This window comes from Sinohyriopsis cumingii, chromosome 5 (assembly GCF_028554795.1).
Source record: "Sinohyriopsis cumingii isolate HCF-2022 chromosome 5, ASM2855479v2, whole genome shotgun sequence".
Classification (NCBI taxonomy): Eukaryota; Metazoa; Mollusca; class Bivalvia; order Unionida; family Unionidae; genus Sinohyriopsis; species Sinohyriopsis cumingii.
The window spans coordinates 89,476,809-89,494,499 of NC_142965.1; the positions used below are offsets into that span (position 1 = coordinate 89,476,809).

General features: G+C 36.9%; 1 protein-coding gene across 1 annotated transcript in view; it reads left to right on the plus strand.

The window, feature by feature from the left end:
- The window catches only part of LOC149799716 (putative E3 ubiquitin-protein ligase makorin-1), a 40,344-nt gene extending 22,653 nt beyond the window's left edge, over window positions 1-17,691 (plus strand). Inside the window, exons 4-7 of the mRNA XM_089959084.1 lie at window positions 883-1,109; window positions 5,173-5,387; window positions 7,206-7,316; window positions 14,571-17,691. Coding sequence (XP_089815210.1) covers window positions 883-1,109; window positions 5,173-5,387; window positions 7,206-7,316; window positions 14,571-14,886 — 869 coding nt within the window. The 3' untranslated portion in view covers window positions 14,887-17,691. The remainder of the gene's footprint in view (window positions 1-882; window positions 1,110-5,172; window positions 5,388-7,205; window positions 7,317-14,570) is intronic.

Below are 17,691 nucleotides of genomic sequence, written 5' to 3' on the forward strand. Positions count from 1 at the left end.
CACGTGAACTTGTAGTGAATCTTTTTCAAGTAACCTTGTTGGTTTCCTAAAACAAGATTTGTAATTTTGAAATACGAATGATTTGATATTTAGGAAATAAAATTATTGTTAATCTGGATACATGTCTGGCATTGTTTTATGTGAAGGAGTAGTGAAGATTCAGCAGGACTAGTAAAATGTTTCAATCTACAAGTCCTTCAATCCACAAGAAACGTTTGGTTAAATTCTAGGTCTGATGCACATTGTGAGATTGAATTTGCAGTGTGATAATGCCTTGTTAATCGAACAAGTCCACCAGCAAGATAGATGTTTTTGTTACCAGGAATATTGGAAATACCAGACACTCTACTGGTACTTAATATTAAGGCTATTCTTCTTGACATACACTTGTATCTCATTTAACATTATTTGAATACCCTTATTTTTTTATCTCTACTTTGATTATGGATTGTTCTCAGTTGATACAAAATGAGGAAAATCAGATTTTGCTGTGTTGCAAGGGAAGGTTCCTGCTTGATTACATGTATATTTTTCTTTTTTATGCAGCATGATGCAAATATTTTATGAGTTGGGCCAATGAATGCATTGATGTGTTGCATTATGATAAATCAGAAATTAATGATTTTGGCCAATACATGCATCTGCAGAAAGAATTTACGCAGTACCTGGGTGTATCGTTGAATCTTTACACCTTTAATTGATAATTTTGAAAATGAATTCACAGCACAGGTGGATGGTGGGAGTAATAAGTGTTTTATGCTGACCAGTCTAATTAAAATGTGTATATGGTGTGCATTTTGTTTTTTAATTGCCCTTCCAGCCACTCCAGTAAGCAGTCATTAACAAGAAGTTACATCACATCTTTTTCATTGCCTTTTCCAGTTCCATTTTCTTATGCTAAAGCTGCACAGGTTGGTACAAATGCTGAATATGAAGCCACAAGTACATCAGTTCCTGTGGGGGATGGTAATCTTCTTTGTCCATTCTCCGTGGATAAAGAGTGTCCGTACGGCAATAAGTGCACATATCTCCATGGTGAGATCTGTGACCTGTGCGGATTGGCAGTATTACACCCAACAGATAAAGAACAGCGGGAGAAACACAGAAGTGTGAGTTGTGACTAATGTAGCTACTGCTATAAACTACAAATATTTGCCAGCAGTTAGTGTCTCCAATTTACCAAGACATTTCATTCTCATTTAAAGCAACCAAGTTTTGTCCTATGTAGATTACTAATGTTTAACTCCAGAATATTTAGCTGTCAGGTTTCTTTGACAAATTCTGGATTTCCATTTATATTATGCTTATTCTATGAATGGCACATTTCGGGCAGATTAATAATCATTGAGAAGAAATTCACCATGACAGTGCGGCACAATGCGATTTTATTCTGTCCCCCCACTGTTTCCCCTAGGGGTGCATGGTTAAGAGTTTTAAAAAACCTTGGTGCCAGAACTGGATGTCAGAGTGAGTTAAAAACAAACAAGGGTGTTTGAAGGGTGTGTGTGTAAATAATGTGTGGTCTATGATGCAAAAATGAGGGCGAAGGGCAACAGTGGACCCCCTATTGAAATCAGTATTTTTTTTATATTGTTGTCAAGGATCAGCTAAGGCTTATTTTGTCCATAGTGAACGTATCAGTCAAAACATTATGCGTAGACACACTCAGGTAGACCCGGCATGTAGATTAAAATACACGTGTTGATCGCAAATTAGTTTTGAAAGTCCCTTTTCCATTGGCTGAAGAACAAGTAAATTCTGCACTGATTGGTTATGCCACAAAATAGGAAACTTGCATTTCCAGACAATGCCCAGCATACAGACAACTGCATGTGGAATCACCTGAGAAGAGGTGATAATTTTTATTCATGATGCATATAGTTGTTCAGGTGTCTTTCATTTCATCCAGATATGCAAGAAAGGTCAGCTAGCTTAGTTTTTCTTGTATTGACATTTTTACACACACACACACACACCCCACACACTCGTATTTTTCAGACTATTCATTATCTTTATATTCTACATACAGTATTGGATCTTCTGTATTTTATTTTATTCAATGAGCAGCATATAAAAGATTCAACAGAGTATTTCATGCTTTTTGCGTTACTTGAATGATTATTTATGGCTGCAATTGCACTGCAGTCTACAAGGTTTCTCCCAGTGCTGCTGTTTGAAGGCAAAGAATCTTTTGCAATAACACATTTTATATTTCTTTTGATGTAATTTGAAGTGGAAGTACCATTTTCATTTTCTTATAAGGTCACGTTACAGCTGCAAGAGGGGTGGTCTTACAAGATGGGAAATCTCTTAATACATTGGAAAAATATATATTTTGTGTGCATGTATTCTCGTTTCTTATTTGCTATGGCAAAATGATGCCATGATGAGTGTGTATGATTTGAATTTTGAACGTAGATTCAACAGTTTTTCAGTCATATCACTGCGAAGTCTGCTGTGTGGCCTTTTATAGTGATGTCTAGCACTGGGGCATCATGCTGCAGACATGTAGCATCATGTCCACCTAATCACATTATCCTAACGCAAGGCAGGTCAGGCCTGACACAAACTTCTTCATGCTGAGTGCTTAGAGAGGCAGCTATTAGTACCATTTTTATAAGTTTTGGTATGACTCTGCAATGGTTCGACCTACCACCTCCTGCATCCGAGGCAGATGCTCTAAGCACTAGGCCACCAGAGTGGTTGATGTCATGATGACTCACGCTATAATGTAATGTGGTGTGGAGGCATGAAAGAAAAAAGAAATTTACATCGAATGAAAAAAGCAGGGAGAAGAACTAGATGAGAATGTATCAAAGAATGAAAAAGATGAAGGAAGAAAGGAAGAAAATGACATGCATTTTCAGGGGTTTTTTTTCTTCTCCATTTGTTTTGTTTTTTATGATACCGCTTGAAAAGAAACATATATGAAACTTGGGAAAGTCTTGTGCCAGTTGAACACCATATAATCTAATCATTCGTGATTTTAATTGTGATATGTTAATATTCTATCTCTGCCTGCATGGACATGGACATATTCCATGGGATTACTCTTTCCAATGCATAACTATCATTAGCCATCCATTGGTTTTAGATTAATCAACTGAATCTTCTCCTAAGATGTTTTGACCTTGTTGGACCTAATTGTTAGATCAGACTGACTATCTGTGCCCATGCCTATTGAGAATGATCTCAACTTGCCTATTGAGAATGATCTCAACTTGCCTATTGAGAATGATCTCAACTTGCCTATTGAGAATGATCTCAGCTTGCCTATTGAGAATGATCTCAACTTGCCTATTGAGAATGATCTCAACTTGCCTATTGAGAATGATCTCAACTTGCCTATTGAGAATGATCTCAACTTACCTCTGGAACCATAACCAGGTCTACTCATGAAATCACTCATCAGCTTGTAGCAATTGCCCTTGATTGAATCTGCTCTAGACTCCTAGCTAGACCTTTGTTCATTAGATCACTACTCTAGTCCCAATAATACTCAGCCAGTGTGGGTACATTAGAAAGCTTGCCAGTAGCTTCTCATGGGTCGATGGTTCTTTCTGGGGTTTTCCTCCACCATCGATACTGGATACCATGTATAGAATATCTTGAAAAATTGTGTTAAGCCAACAACAACAACAGCATTATTTTGTCAACCCCTTGTAACAAGACATTCGGTCACAATTATATATCTTTCCACATCACATGGATTCAACCCACCAAACAGGTATCTGTATGCAAGTGGTTATTTTTCTACCAGAACCTTCAGTTCCATTTTTTAATCTCAATTTTTTTTTATTTTGACCGACTTGTAAAATGGTATGTATCTGATAGATATGTGATAGCCCTTGGACACGGTATGTTTTTCTATGTTATTGTTATAGAGAACATAGAGAGCACTGTTCATAGTCTGAACCATTCTGTTAGCGAAAAGTTATTAACATTTCTCCGAAATAACTGTTTAAATGATCAGAATGATATTTTTTATAATGTTTCTCTCGCGTTTGTTGTGGACAATGTGGATATCTTGTTCATTGGTTTGCTTGTTTGAAAGTTTAATTTGTGACTCGGTGAACTCATCATTAACTGTATCATCTCTACTTAAAATGGACAGAAAAGTTTCCTTAGTTTTTTCACAAACAAATCTAATAAACCAAAAAGTCATGCAGTACAGAAAAAAACTGCATGAATTTGACAATGTAATGTTAACTAAGAAAAAAATGATAATATAATAATATACTTTCTCGTTGATACCATTCATGATTGTTGTTGCATAGTATATTAACATGTGGAGTCCAAAATTTATCAAAAAATTAACTCTCATTTACTAACATAACCTAGGAAACATAACTCTTTTGCTTTAAAAAGGAGCAAATCACAGATGTTTGTGTTTACAGTAACGAGGGAACTTATGTGGATCAGAATTATTAAATACCTGTAAAAACCAGTTTAATGCATTTTTTTATAATTCATGTGGTTTTTAAAGTATAGAGTGTCCATATTAGGAAGGTCACATCATCTGATCAACAAAGAGTAATGCAATTAAAGACTAGTTCCTCATCAGCATGGCCCAACACTTTTTGACTGGAAACTTGGTATAATCAGGGTTACAATTATGAAGTGAGAAATGATTACTCAGCACTAAAGTAATCTCTGTTTATAGCATGTACCATTGTCATGCAGAAGGACCTTTGAGTTTCTCTATTTTGAAAGGACTTTTACTTATTCTTTACTGTATTTAGAGTCATCAGGTTCAAGTAACTGTAGAATCACAAGTTGAACATAACTTCAGCAATTAACTTAATTGGCTGTTGTCAAACTTTGACAAATGAATGAAGTGTCCAATTCACCAAGGCTTCTTAGTTATTTATTGCTGATGGTTGTTTTATTTGTTATTAAAAAAATTTGTTTTTATTGGATTAGAGATATGTATTGGCAAAATAAGAAGCAAAATTGTAATAGTTTTTATTAGGTTACCATGGGTGGTCGGCAGGTTTTTTTTGGTTACATAGCTCATTGTCATGTTCAGAACCATACTTTCTTATACATGGTCACTACCCAAAATTAATTTTTTTGCTTTAAATTGTTGTTTTACTTTGATAACAATTATTAATTTTCTGCCAAAAAATTTGCATGAATTACTGTGCGTACATGTACAATTTCTGATTTCAGGAGTGCATAAATCACCATGAAAAGGAAATGGAACTAGCTTTTGCAGTTGCCCAAAGCAAAGACAAAGCATGTGGAATCTGCCTGGAGATCATTATGGATAAAGAGCCATCCACAGAGAGGCGTTTCGGTATCCTGTCTCACTGTAACCACTGTTTCTGTCTGACCTGCATCCGGCAGTGGAGAGCAGCAAAACAATTTGAAAACAAGACAGTCAGGTATTAAACAGAGATTGCCAGGTGAAATTTAAGTTTTACTTGGCCAGGACATACAATTTTTGCTTTGCAAGAATACTCGTGTCCAAATTTTGGAAGGAAAAGTATTGACAAAAACAACAATACCTGTAATTTCAAATTGCCAGTAAAAATTTAATTTTTTCTCATTTTAAAATAGAAACATACAAAGAGTAGTGCCATTAATGATGTTGAACTACATAATATGGACTAATATTTAGTACAAAAGTAATTAGCATGGCCTGTTTTAGACGGAGTAGCAATACCAAGAAAGGACTCTGGAGGAATAGGGCATTTTGTGGTTAGATGGAATTTGCATCATGGAAATGTTGTTGTCCTGCATGCAAATTGCAAGACATGGGAATCACTGTTTCAACAGTAATAATATGGGGAACAGTGTTGTCATCAAGAACAGTCTGCTGTGCTTTTAAGATTACATAACATCTAATATATGTGGATAAATTGAACTCGATCTCTGTTGTTATTGTACTTTGTGTCTAAAGTTCATACACTAATGATGCTTGGATTTCCTGTCTTCTTGTAATATTACTTTATATTGAAAGTTCATACCCTAATGTGCTGGGATTTACTGAATTGTTGCAATATTACTTTTATTTCTAAAGTTCATACTCTGATAATGCTAGAATTTCCTATCTTATTATAATATTGCTTTATGCAAATTTGCTAACCCTTACGATTTTGCAGATTTGCCAACCCTTACAATTTTGCCTTAAGTCTTACAGAAGTTACTCTTAAAATATGGACTTAACGGAATAAAAGCACAAATTATGGAAATACAATTGTTTGCAGTAAAATCTGGATACCGGCTTGTCCATGTTCGGTTTGGATCCAGGTTTCATATTAGATTCAGTGGAATCGGTCAGGGAATCAGACTAACTTTTGCGGAGTACCTCAGATGCTTTAAACTGCACATATTTTGTGGTGCAGAATGTCTGATCATGTTATTTTATTATTATTATTATTATTATTAAATGGCATTCATCAAGGGAGTGGTCAGGATGAAAGGGACAATAAAGATCTTAAAAGTTTTAATAATATATTAGAATAAAATGGAATAATCAGATTCTTGGAGGAATTACATTTAGTACATCACATGGCAGGAAAGATGATTGTCATCGGGCCCACATGAAATGTGTCTTTTTGTATTAGGATTACGTCAAGTGGAGAGATATGAAGAAACCGTTGAGTACCATAGGGTTTGGAACTGATGTTTGTGAAACTGTACTGGAGGCAATTAAGATTAAAGTTAACTTTACAAGCATTTGAGTTGAACATGTTTAGCCTTGAATCACACTAATGGACTTTTAAATGCTTGTTTTCCAGCTTGACAATAGCAGTACATTTAATTTGTTACACCTTACTCAAAAATTCCTTAACTTATGAAAAACAATCGACTGCCTTACTGAGACAGTCTTGTCAGGGTTGGCAGGTATGCTTTTTGTCTAAAGTTCATGCTCTAATAATGCTAGAATTTCCAGTCTTCCTGTAATATTATTTTGCTTCTGGTTTCTACTCTAATAATGCAGGAATTTCCTGTCTTGTTTGCATAAATAGAAAGCTACATCATCATTATGCCATTCACATGTACGTATATCTACCCCTCATCATTTGACTTTCCATCTTGAGTAACTCTGTATGCATCGTACATCAGTAAGGCAGAATGCGATGAATCAGTTGACAGTTTTATTCATAGCATTTCACTTCCTGAGATTTTTGTTTCTTTCTTTTTGAGTGAAAGACCAGTTGAAACTAAAATGGCGGTGCCCATAATTTCTCTTACAGGTCTTGTCCAGAGTGTAGAGTTACATCGGATTTTGTCACCCCAAGTAAATATTGGGTGGAAAGTACAGAGGAAAAAGTCAGATTAATAGAAGGATACAAGAAAGCTCTGAGGTAACGTCCTGCTATGTACAATTATTACCCTTCTTTTAAGGTTAAATGATAAATTGTTCACCCTGAGCAGATATTACTTTACAAAAGGGTAATGCTGTTTTATCAGGAAGCAACCACAAAAGTGTTGGTTAAGGTCTATGCCAGTGGGAAACTTGCACTGTACATGAACATCACCTCACATTCAGAAGTCCGCTTGACTTCGAGATGCCCAATCTGGCTAGGTTTGTTGCTGGAGGATATGACAGCTATTTTAGCATGGAGAATCGAGTGGTCTTCAACAGATGTTGTAAACCACTCCCTCATAGCTGAGCCATCTGTCAGCCCTCCTGTTTTCAACCTTCCACATCATCTGTGGACCACGCTGAACCAGTCAGACAGGACAGGGTCATTGTGCAGTCAAGCTTGTCCAATGGGGCCAGGCAACTGACTCTTCCTGTTGCTGTCCACTGACAAAGTTCCCTGGTGGACAGCAGGCTTTGCAACTTGCTGATGATGACACTGTTAAATGGTTGAGCATGCACTAATAATAATATCATAGAATAAAAAATATGCTCTTGTACCATAGGATAACATGCTATGTATGTCATGGATGGTCATTTAACCCCAAGATGAAGGCAAATGTGGTTGTATTATCATAGAGAAAAGTGAAATTTGCCAAAGTTAAACAATATGATGAATGTTGTCATTTTATTCTACCATATTTTATTGTGTATAACATGTACTAATTTAAGTACATTGTGCACCTGATTTTCAACTCAGAATGAGGTAAAAAATTTATGTCATGTAAAATGCATGTGATTTTCTACATTTCAAAATTGTTTTGATTTCTTGTCGTTTTTGTCATGAAGAAAATCATTCGTTATTTGTTGCTTGTTTTATTGGTTTACCATACATGCCAACCATTACGCTGTTGGCGTAATCATTACGCTTTTTTCACTAAATTACACCTTTAAATAACACACAATACCCAGGTTCAATAGACACTTTATTATACATATAAAATAATCTTTGGCATATCAGGGACAAGTCCTGTCACAGCACACTGCACCAGCCTAGCTCTAAATTGTTTGTTCTATAGGAATTACTCGGGAAGAGAGACTTGTGGGAGTTTGTAGGGTTGTGAAGTGTGTCCGACACCTGTATGTGGAGCCGCAAGTGGCTGATACTTGGTATATAGGGACACTGATAACCGAAACTCGACAAGTCTGATCCTGAGGATGCCATGATAACAAACATCAGCCGATACTCCATACATGCACCTTAGGAAGCAGGTATGAAGTATATAAGGGCATAATAGTTGAGTACATTTAAGTACTGACACAAATTGGGGGTTCAGAAGCAAAGTTATGAATGCCTGAAACTTGGCAATGGCCCAAACAAAGCGAAGGGAGCGCTGTGACTATGGAACAGTGTGACTGTAACGAAGGCCTCCAATTTAAAGTAAATGTAAGGATATATATGGATAATAATGGTTGAAAATGCATGAAATAAGGTTGGAATTGCATGATAAGCCTGATGTGCATAAACGTAGAAATGTTAGATATATGTATTAGATAGCCAGTTTGGAATTCATATGTCCACTAATAGATGATACAGTAAAGAAATGAATATTGCATTTATTGACACAAACGTGAACCAACTAGAGAAGCACACGCTGTGACATCTGTCTCTGTGCAAAGTTAATTCTGTCTGGGTGCACCTGAATATATCTACAATATGTATTAGAGGACCATCGACCTAAGGTTTGAATAAGATGGTCTGGAATTCCAGCCCAAGCTGCACTGGTAGCCACCCCTATGCGGAAGGAGTGCCCATTATAACGACGTGAATCATAACCTAACCTGGACAAAACGTTCTTAATGGTAGTGATAAAGAAAGTTCTACTTAAAGCGCGACCATTGTCCATGAGAAACAGAGGATCAGAAGGGCGAGCTCCAGCTAATAACCGAATACAATGGAATTTCTTCATCTCACGGTATGGGCATATAAGGACATCACCGTTCATAGCATAAATACTGATATCCACCCCTTGGTGGAAAACATCAGTCTTAGATGCCCTAAGATGCAGAATGAATAGGTGCTTATCTGTATGGAATATTATATCCGATAGACACAGATTGTTTGTTGCAGAAAAATGGGCACCATGAATAGTAAATTCTCCACACCTCAAAAAAGCATATAAAGCAAGTACACAGGCAGTCTGTAGTAAGAGTTTAGTGTACTCACTCAGTCCATAGTGTTGCAAACACTGCCATATGTCACACAATATATCATATGTAATCGGAAGTCGTTTCTGTCTGTAGTCACATTGTACCTTTCTGACTCCTAATATATTCTGTAATCTAATTAAAGAGCTACTATTAGTTAATGGTGTGTGAACACCAAGATGTAAATATGAATGCTGAATACCGGCTAGATAAAGTTTCATAGTTTGATACGTCAGGTGCAGCATCTGCGTACAATGTGCAACAAAGTAAATCAAGGTGTCCTCATTCACAGCAGGGGGCAAAGTAGATCCTGGAACCCACAATCCTACCATTAGCAAGAAAGACCTGAAGGTTTGGAAGCCTGTTGAATACACACATCTGGTGTTCGTGGTCAAAGATGAGTCCCACAAGAAAGTTATGGTAGGCTCTAGGTGAGCAGTAGTTTTGCTGGAGGAAGGCACTCGCATGGTTGTTGTGCTGCTGTGGGCGCCAGCTGCCAGAATCGTGTAATCTGTAAACGAGATAAAGCATCAGCTATAGCATTTTTCTTCCCTGGTATATGTTCAGCATATATGACAAAGCCATTAGTAGCAGCTGCCAAAGTTAGACAGTGCATTAATTTCATAATGTCAGGACTCTTAGATCTGCCTTTTTTTATTATTGTAACTGTAGTCTCATTGTCACAGTGGAAAAGTATTTTCTTTTGCTGCCATTCCTGACCCCACAACACTGCTGCCACCATTATGGGGTACTGTTCTATAATATCTTGAACTACATGTGGCTGAGATCTAGCAGACATTAAATTTTTACATTCAAAGGTTGCTGAAGGTTCTCTCTGAATACCAGAATGAAAGCCCTCACGCAAACCGTTTATTAAATCTGTTACAAACTCAGCATCAAGGTGAGCTCGGAGCTCTTGAAGAAGCACATCAACATTTAAAGGGGTAGTGGCAGTTGTAGGCATGGAAGAAACATAATTTCCTTGTATCTTATCTAGCGCCACACCAGGAACAGAAAAGAGTCGGTCCTTATTATTTTCTTTAGCATGACTTAAAGTTTTAATGGGGTTATCATTCTTGATTCTCTGATTACATGTGGCCTGAGGGTGGTCGTTCTTGCACAGTTTACATACATGTACTAAACTGCAGTTAGGCTTGCTACAAAAGGTCTCATTGAAATTGTTACAAATTTGTTTCCCATTGAACAGAATTATGGGATGGCCACGCCGATCCATTGGAGTATGACTAGCTGAGTTGAAATTTGAATATTTGGTAGTTCTCTTAGCTTGTTGAGTATTCAAAGGCATTGTGAGGTTAGCTGGACAGAATCCACTTGAATGCAGAGTACTGTTGCAATGAAAGCAAACCTCAGTCTTTCTACCAGAGAAAAAAGCTAGAAACAACTCGGTATCCCTGGAAGACCAATCAACAACAACATTATGTTGTAGTAAATACTGGGCAGCCTTGCATGAAAATGCATTATGATATTCATAAAAACCAGTTCCATTATATTTCTGATGCAGTTCATCAATAAAGTCAGCATAAGAATCTAATTCAGGCCTCCTAAACAGATAAACCTCACATAGAAAGTTTTTGTATTTAGAGAAGGCCTTACGAAATTCAGAAATAGTTAATGTGCCTGCCAAACATGGGTCATTCCCTTTCACTACAATTTGATTGCCTCCCTGGTCACTGAGAAAGAGTCCATTCCCGGTATCAGCAGTAGGGCAAGATTAACGTGCTTACCATTGAGTATATCCTTGCGTATATTGGTGGGCACAGGTCCACTGGCGGGAGTTTGTCAACAGGTACAGCATAATGCAATGTTGGGAGAATCTCATGTTGTCATCCCCGCGCCTAGCAAGGGCTGATTGGAGGTTAAAGTCACTATGCGATTGACATGTATCTTCAGCAGCCGGACCCCATGAAGAATGTGAAGCTGTTGTATTTCGCGGTGATATGGTAGACATTGTGCAGAATTGTGTCATTGCGGCGACAGATGCTTGTAATGTGGCTAACTGTTGCTTTACAGCTGCTATGTCCAATATGTTGTGATCACGTGGTGTATTAGCTGCTGGCAGGTCATGTGACGATGCTGGTGATGACACATATGAAACATCTGTCTGATCACGTGATGATGCTCTTAAATCCGAAGAAAAATCTCCCGTTTGCTGTACATTATCTCTGTACAGTTGAAGAAGATGCTTCTTTCCAATTGAAACGGAAACCTTGATGTTCTTCTCAGCTAACTTTGTAACCAATTTTGATGCAGTCCAATTTTCGGGAATGTCTGCCCAAGTTGAATTTGTCGCAGTGACGGTGCTCTGGTTAAGTTCTTTATTGCGAATGTTGGTCAAACGATTAACAGTTCGTCTTGATCTACGAGAAGCCATTGCAAGTTAAATAAACATGTGATCCCCAAATTACATCACGTAACATATAGTATAGGTAAACAGAAGAAGGATTGTATCTTCTTTCCGCAGATAACTTTTTACGTTAAATGCAGCGTCGACACTGAAAAGTACACATCTCCACAGGCATCCCAATTGCTGATTGAATGCCTCATACAACAAACAATGTTTCATCACGTGCTCCAGCTTGGTCGTCTGATTGGTTCCACATGAAAATATCTAAATTTAGTTACTAGCTTATTAACATACTGGCTGCACTGACCTCATGTCTGGCAGAGTAACCATAGTATACAACGATGGGCCCAACAAGGGGCCAGAGAATGATGCACAGTTTGTTACTCAAACTGTATTTAATCAATTAAATAACAATTATGTGTAACTGTATTCGGATTACGCGTTTTCAGTATATCCTCCTCCAGAAAATTATTAATTTGTTTTCTCATTTTTATTAACATCCCATTAATCCCACAGACCGTATTGTAGAAGTGATGGCTTCTTTGTAACTGCGACATAAGAGTACGCTCATCCAAAGACTTGCATGCACTTTCCTAACAGTATTATGTTCTATTTATAGCTGCTCCCTACTTCAAGAAACGTGCTGGTTTTCTACTTTCAACTTTTGACCTCGGTTTCTATTTATAGCAGCTGTATGGCTTAGTTAGGAGAGAACAGGCTGGTTTCCTAACTTTTAATCTTTGCTCGCAGATTCTTTATTCTGATTCAGAACGGAACGAGTCTGTTGGTATTTGGTGCTAAAAGTCAAGTCAGATTTATTTTAGTCGATGCATGTTAGAGCAAAAATATTTTTCAAAAATTTTCACAGATGGATTTGGAAAAGACGAAAAACCTATTCAGAGATGAATACATGAATTACACAATACAGCATTCCATTCTAGGGATCTTCATGCCCATTCTAGGCTGTGTGGAAAGGATTTTAATATTGGTCATGGTGGTAAAACAAGAAACCTTGAATTAGTAGTTTACTAACTCCAGTACTGAGGTAACTTCTTTTTATACAGCAAACTTAAATTGTGGACACAAATTTTATAAATGCAAATGCGTTATCTACCGAGTTCTTAATAAAACACAGACAACCTTTAGCGGTAGAAGACTACATTTGCATGTGCAAGTACAAAATCATCTAATATTGTTAGGTGTTTAGCAGAAGATACTTCACTTAAAATTGCAGAAGCCATGAAAATTGGGTCATTTAGTATTGCGACAGACAGGAGTAGTGATTGTGACAAAAAGTTGTACCCAGTCTGTGTAAGAGACTGACAATGAAAAGGACAAAGTCAGAGTGCTGTTCTTTTATTGCCAGAATTAACAGTAGATTCCACTGAAGAAAACATTTTTATTAAATTGGTTTGATAATACTTTGAATAAACTTAAGTTGGCACAATTTTATGGGGTTTTAAGCTGATACTGCATCAGTGATGACTGGAATTCATAAAGGAGTTGCATTCTATATTTTGAAAAATGTCTCCATCATTGTACATATGAGATTGTCTCTGTCATATAATGCACCATGTTGCAGGAAAAGCTGCTGATAAATTAGAAGAACTCCTGAAGTATCAAGTTGGCACTCCACTCTACCTGACAATGTACTTCATGCGGACAGAGTTGATTTTTTTCATCTTATTTCCCCGCTAAAAGACCCAATAACTGTAAGATATAAATGTCCTCTTCTTTGTCAGGTTATGAAAGGAATATTGGTTCTTTATCATTCTAATGCTGACTGTGAGAGATTGTTCAGTATTGGGATTCATATCCAGGCTCTCTAACCTGGCACTTAGTGCTTTACTGGTGTCCAAAACATTCATAATCTCAGCTGGTACAAAGTGTTTTGAAATGTAATATGAGAGTTGATTGCTTTTGAAAGCTGAAAGTGTTATATACGAAAACTTGAAGCAGTAATTGATGTTAAAGTTCCAGAGGGATAAATAAATCATTTTGTACATATGCTCATTGAATTTTATTGTGTTATATGTGGATTACTCTTTTTCTGCTCAGATTACTCTTTTTGTCCACTTGGATTACACTTATTCCTCGCCAGGGGTTGGCATGTATGGTTTACAGTAAAACAGTGCCCGATTGTTTCTCAGTTGCATAATGCAAGGACCTAGCTGCTTCTTGCATCCGAGAACAATCAGAAAATTGAATTCTTTGAAGCAATTCAAACTGCATGTCCATATTATTTTGTTGAACATCATGCAAGAAAGAAAGAAATCTGCCAGTATTGAAAGTATCCATTTTAAGGTTCATACCGATTCAGTGGCCTAAGTGGTTAGAGAATCTGCCTTGGATGCTGGAGGTCACTGGTAAGAACCCAGGCCAAGTCATACCAAAGACATATTAAAATGGTACTGGCTGCTGCCTCATTTGACGCTTATCATTTAGAGGTTAGTCTTAGGACTGATTGGCCATCAAGATAACGTGACTGGATTGATGCAGCATGATGACCCTAAAATTCCTGTTCATCACTAACCTCTTAATGCTGGCAGCTGCTAGTACCATTTTCATAAATCATACACTCGGCTGGGGTTTGAGCCCATCACCTCCCACATCCAAAGTGGAAACTCTGACCATTAAGTGGGGACATACATACAAAAACAAGTCATTTCCTTTATATTTCAGCACCAAGCAATGCAGATATTTCAAGCAAGGGAAAGGGGAGTGTCCATTTAATGATAAATGCTTCTATCTACATGCTTACCCAGATGGAACTAAGGCTAAACCTCAGCCCCGAAAAGCACGGCATCGTCAAAATGCTGATGGTGATATGGATCTGTTACAGCAACTAATACTGTGGGATTTTCTGGAGGAACGTGAAAATAGACTGCTTTTGTTTGAACTGGAGGATGAACTGAATGACCTGATTTTTAATCTGACAATAGACTCATCAGATGGTGATGATGACAGTGACTCAGATTTGGACTTTAAACATTATTAATTAATGTAATCATACCTAGGTACATGCCTAATATGTTGATGTTGCACATTTTGTATATTGTAATCTAGGTTAGTATATGTTTATTGCCCATGGCTTTTATGACAAGTATTTAATTTTTCATTAGATTTGGCAAATGAGAATAATTACTCTAATTTGAACATATTTATATAAAGGATTTACATACCTGCATAATATGGGTAGTAATGTGATTGTTGTTACCACTCCTGAAAATCATATTCCTTTAAATCTTTCATACAGTTGCTTGTTCTTCTTAATATTAACAGCAATTTTAACACATCATTGGTTGTACATGCCGAGGAAATACAGGGTAAGAGCCTTTCTCCTGGACTGACTAAGGCAACCTGCCTGGACAGGTATAAAACACACAACCCAGTTCTCTACAAACTGATCTAGTGGTGCTTCCCTTCTTCAGTACAAATAAATTAGACAAGTCGTCAAGAGTTCTTCAGCACAGATCAGTAGCACAGAAGAAAATTGTGCCCCCCCCCCTCGCTGTTGCAGGGTTGCTTGCGTGGTTGCTATTCCACTGCCTTAATGTGTCCTTGGGAAAGGCACTTGGGAGCTCCCCTTTCCTCATCATTTTATAGCTAATACTATGTTAAAAGTACTCTTGAATCCAACAACAAATAAGGAATTTTTTTTCTTCTCAATGTAATTGAATGGATACATCAAAGAATGTGGCTCATGTAAATGATGTGCATTGTCGGAATAAATCAAGAGATGTACATCCCTAAGGGAGGTAACCTCATTCAAAAGGTATATATACACACATGATACATGAACACACACACACAAACACACACACATAAACTGTTAAATTATCTTCCATTGTATAAACTATATTAGTAACTGTTTTGCTCAGAGCTTTTACTTAATGCATGTACTTTTTGCGAAGCCTGAAGGGTAAGAAACCTAGACATAGCAGTCACTTTCAATGGTGCTGACAATGAGTTTATCTTAATTAATTAAGGTTTTGGCTAAAGGTTTTTATTTGCATGTATTTCCTAAACTTGATAAATTCTCTTCATACTTGGCATGAATCATTACGAAGTTAAGACATTTCATTTATGCTATATGAACTTGAAGTCACAGTTACAGTTCTGTAAAATTTGCAGTAAGGTTTTGGTTAAATTTTTTCAGCACCTTATATTTTCTAAACCTTTCATGGATTTTGTTAGGAAGCTAAGACAGTTCACACTGTTTCATGGTCACTTGCCACTTTCAGTTTGGGGTTCATGTCAGTCACGGAGAATTTCTGTTCAGATTTTGCTTCAGGGTTTATCATTTGCCTGAACCCATATTAGTGGAAATGTGAGCTGTAACAGTTGCTTTTATGCCAGTGGTGGCAGTGTCAACATCTTGATCAAGGTTTTAAATTAGTTATTTCATTTGCCTATCTTTCCTCTTATTACTTGACATAAATTATTATGAAATTAAGACAATTCATTCTGCAACATGCATGTTCACCCCTTTGACCTTGAAGTCAAGGTCATGGTCATGGAAAATCTGCTTTAAGGTTGTGGTTAACATTTTTTAATTTTGCTTCTATTTCATAAACCCTCTTATAGATTTTATTCATTCTTTTGAATCATTACACAGCTATGGCAATTGATTCTGAAATATTATTGCTTACCGCATTGCCCTTGAGTGAAGGTGACATAGAAATATAGCATGCTGACTCCATTGACCTTGGAACCAAGGTCATAGTCATAGGAAATTTGTTGTACGGTTCTGGTTTTAAAATTTGCTATATGGCCTTGTGGTTAGAGCATCTGTCTTGGATGCAGTATGTTATGGGTTTGAACCCCGGCCGAGTCATACCAAGGACTTATAAAAATGGTACTGACATCTGCCTCACTAGGCACTCAGCATTATGAGGTTAATGTTAGGACTGGTCAACCTGGTATCAGGATAAAGTGATTTGGTGGGACATGATGATACATGTGTGTGGTATGATGCCCCATGCTAGACATCACTATAAACTGTCTCACTACAGACTCTTTAGCAATATGACAGGATTTTTTAAAAGATATGTTAAAAATCCAAAACACACACACACACACACATAAGCTACATCACTAGTCTAATATATGTACTACATTTCATGGAGATATCTTCAACAGTTTTGAAACTTTGCTTCAGAAGCAAAAGTAGATAATTGATGGATAGACAGACAAACAAATAGAAATGTTAAAAATATTGAAACTGAAAAATTGTGAATAGTTAAAGGCATATGTACACCACTAGTATATGTGTCATTAGTCTGATATGCAAACCACTAGACTGATATGTGTATCACTAGTATGATATGTGTATCACTGGTATATGTAAACCGCTAGTCCAACGTGTGTATCATTAGTCTGCTCTGTATATCACTAGTACGATATGTGTATCACTAGTCTGATATGGAAACCACTAGTTTGATGTGTGTATCAATATTCTGATATGTGTAAATCACTATTAGAAATGCAGGTTATATCTCCTGATACTTATGCAGTGTACCATATATACTCTCTTACAAGTCCAACTGTAAACTGTACATAATATGCAGCAGATCTAGGTCTGTGCAATTTGTTAGGAATAATCAGTGGAGCAAACAACATGAACACTGATCTGCCATCACATTATGCACGGTTTGTGGTGTTTGCAGTTGGACTCGTAAGTGAATATATATAGTAAGTGACGTTCTTTAAATATGTACAATACCTAGCTCCAGTGAATCCAAACATTTTTTCATAGATATGAACAACGTTTCTCAATATGCCAATAAAGAAAACGAGTATT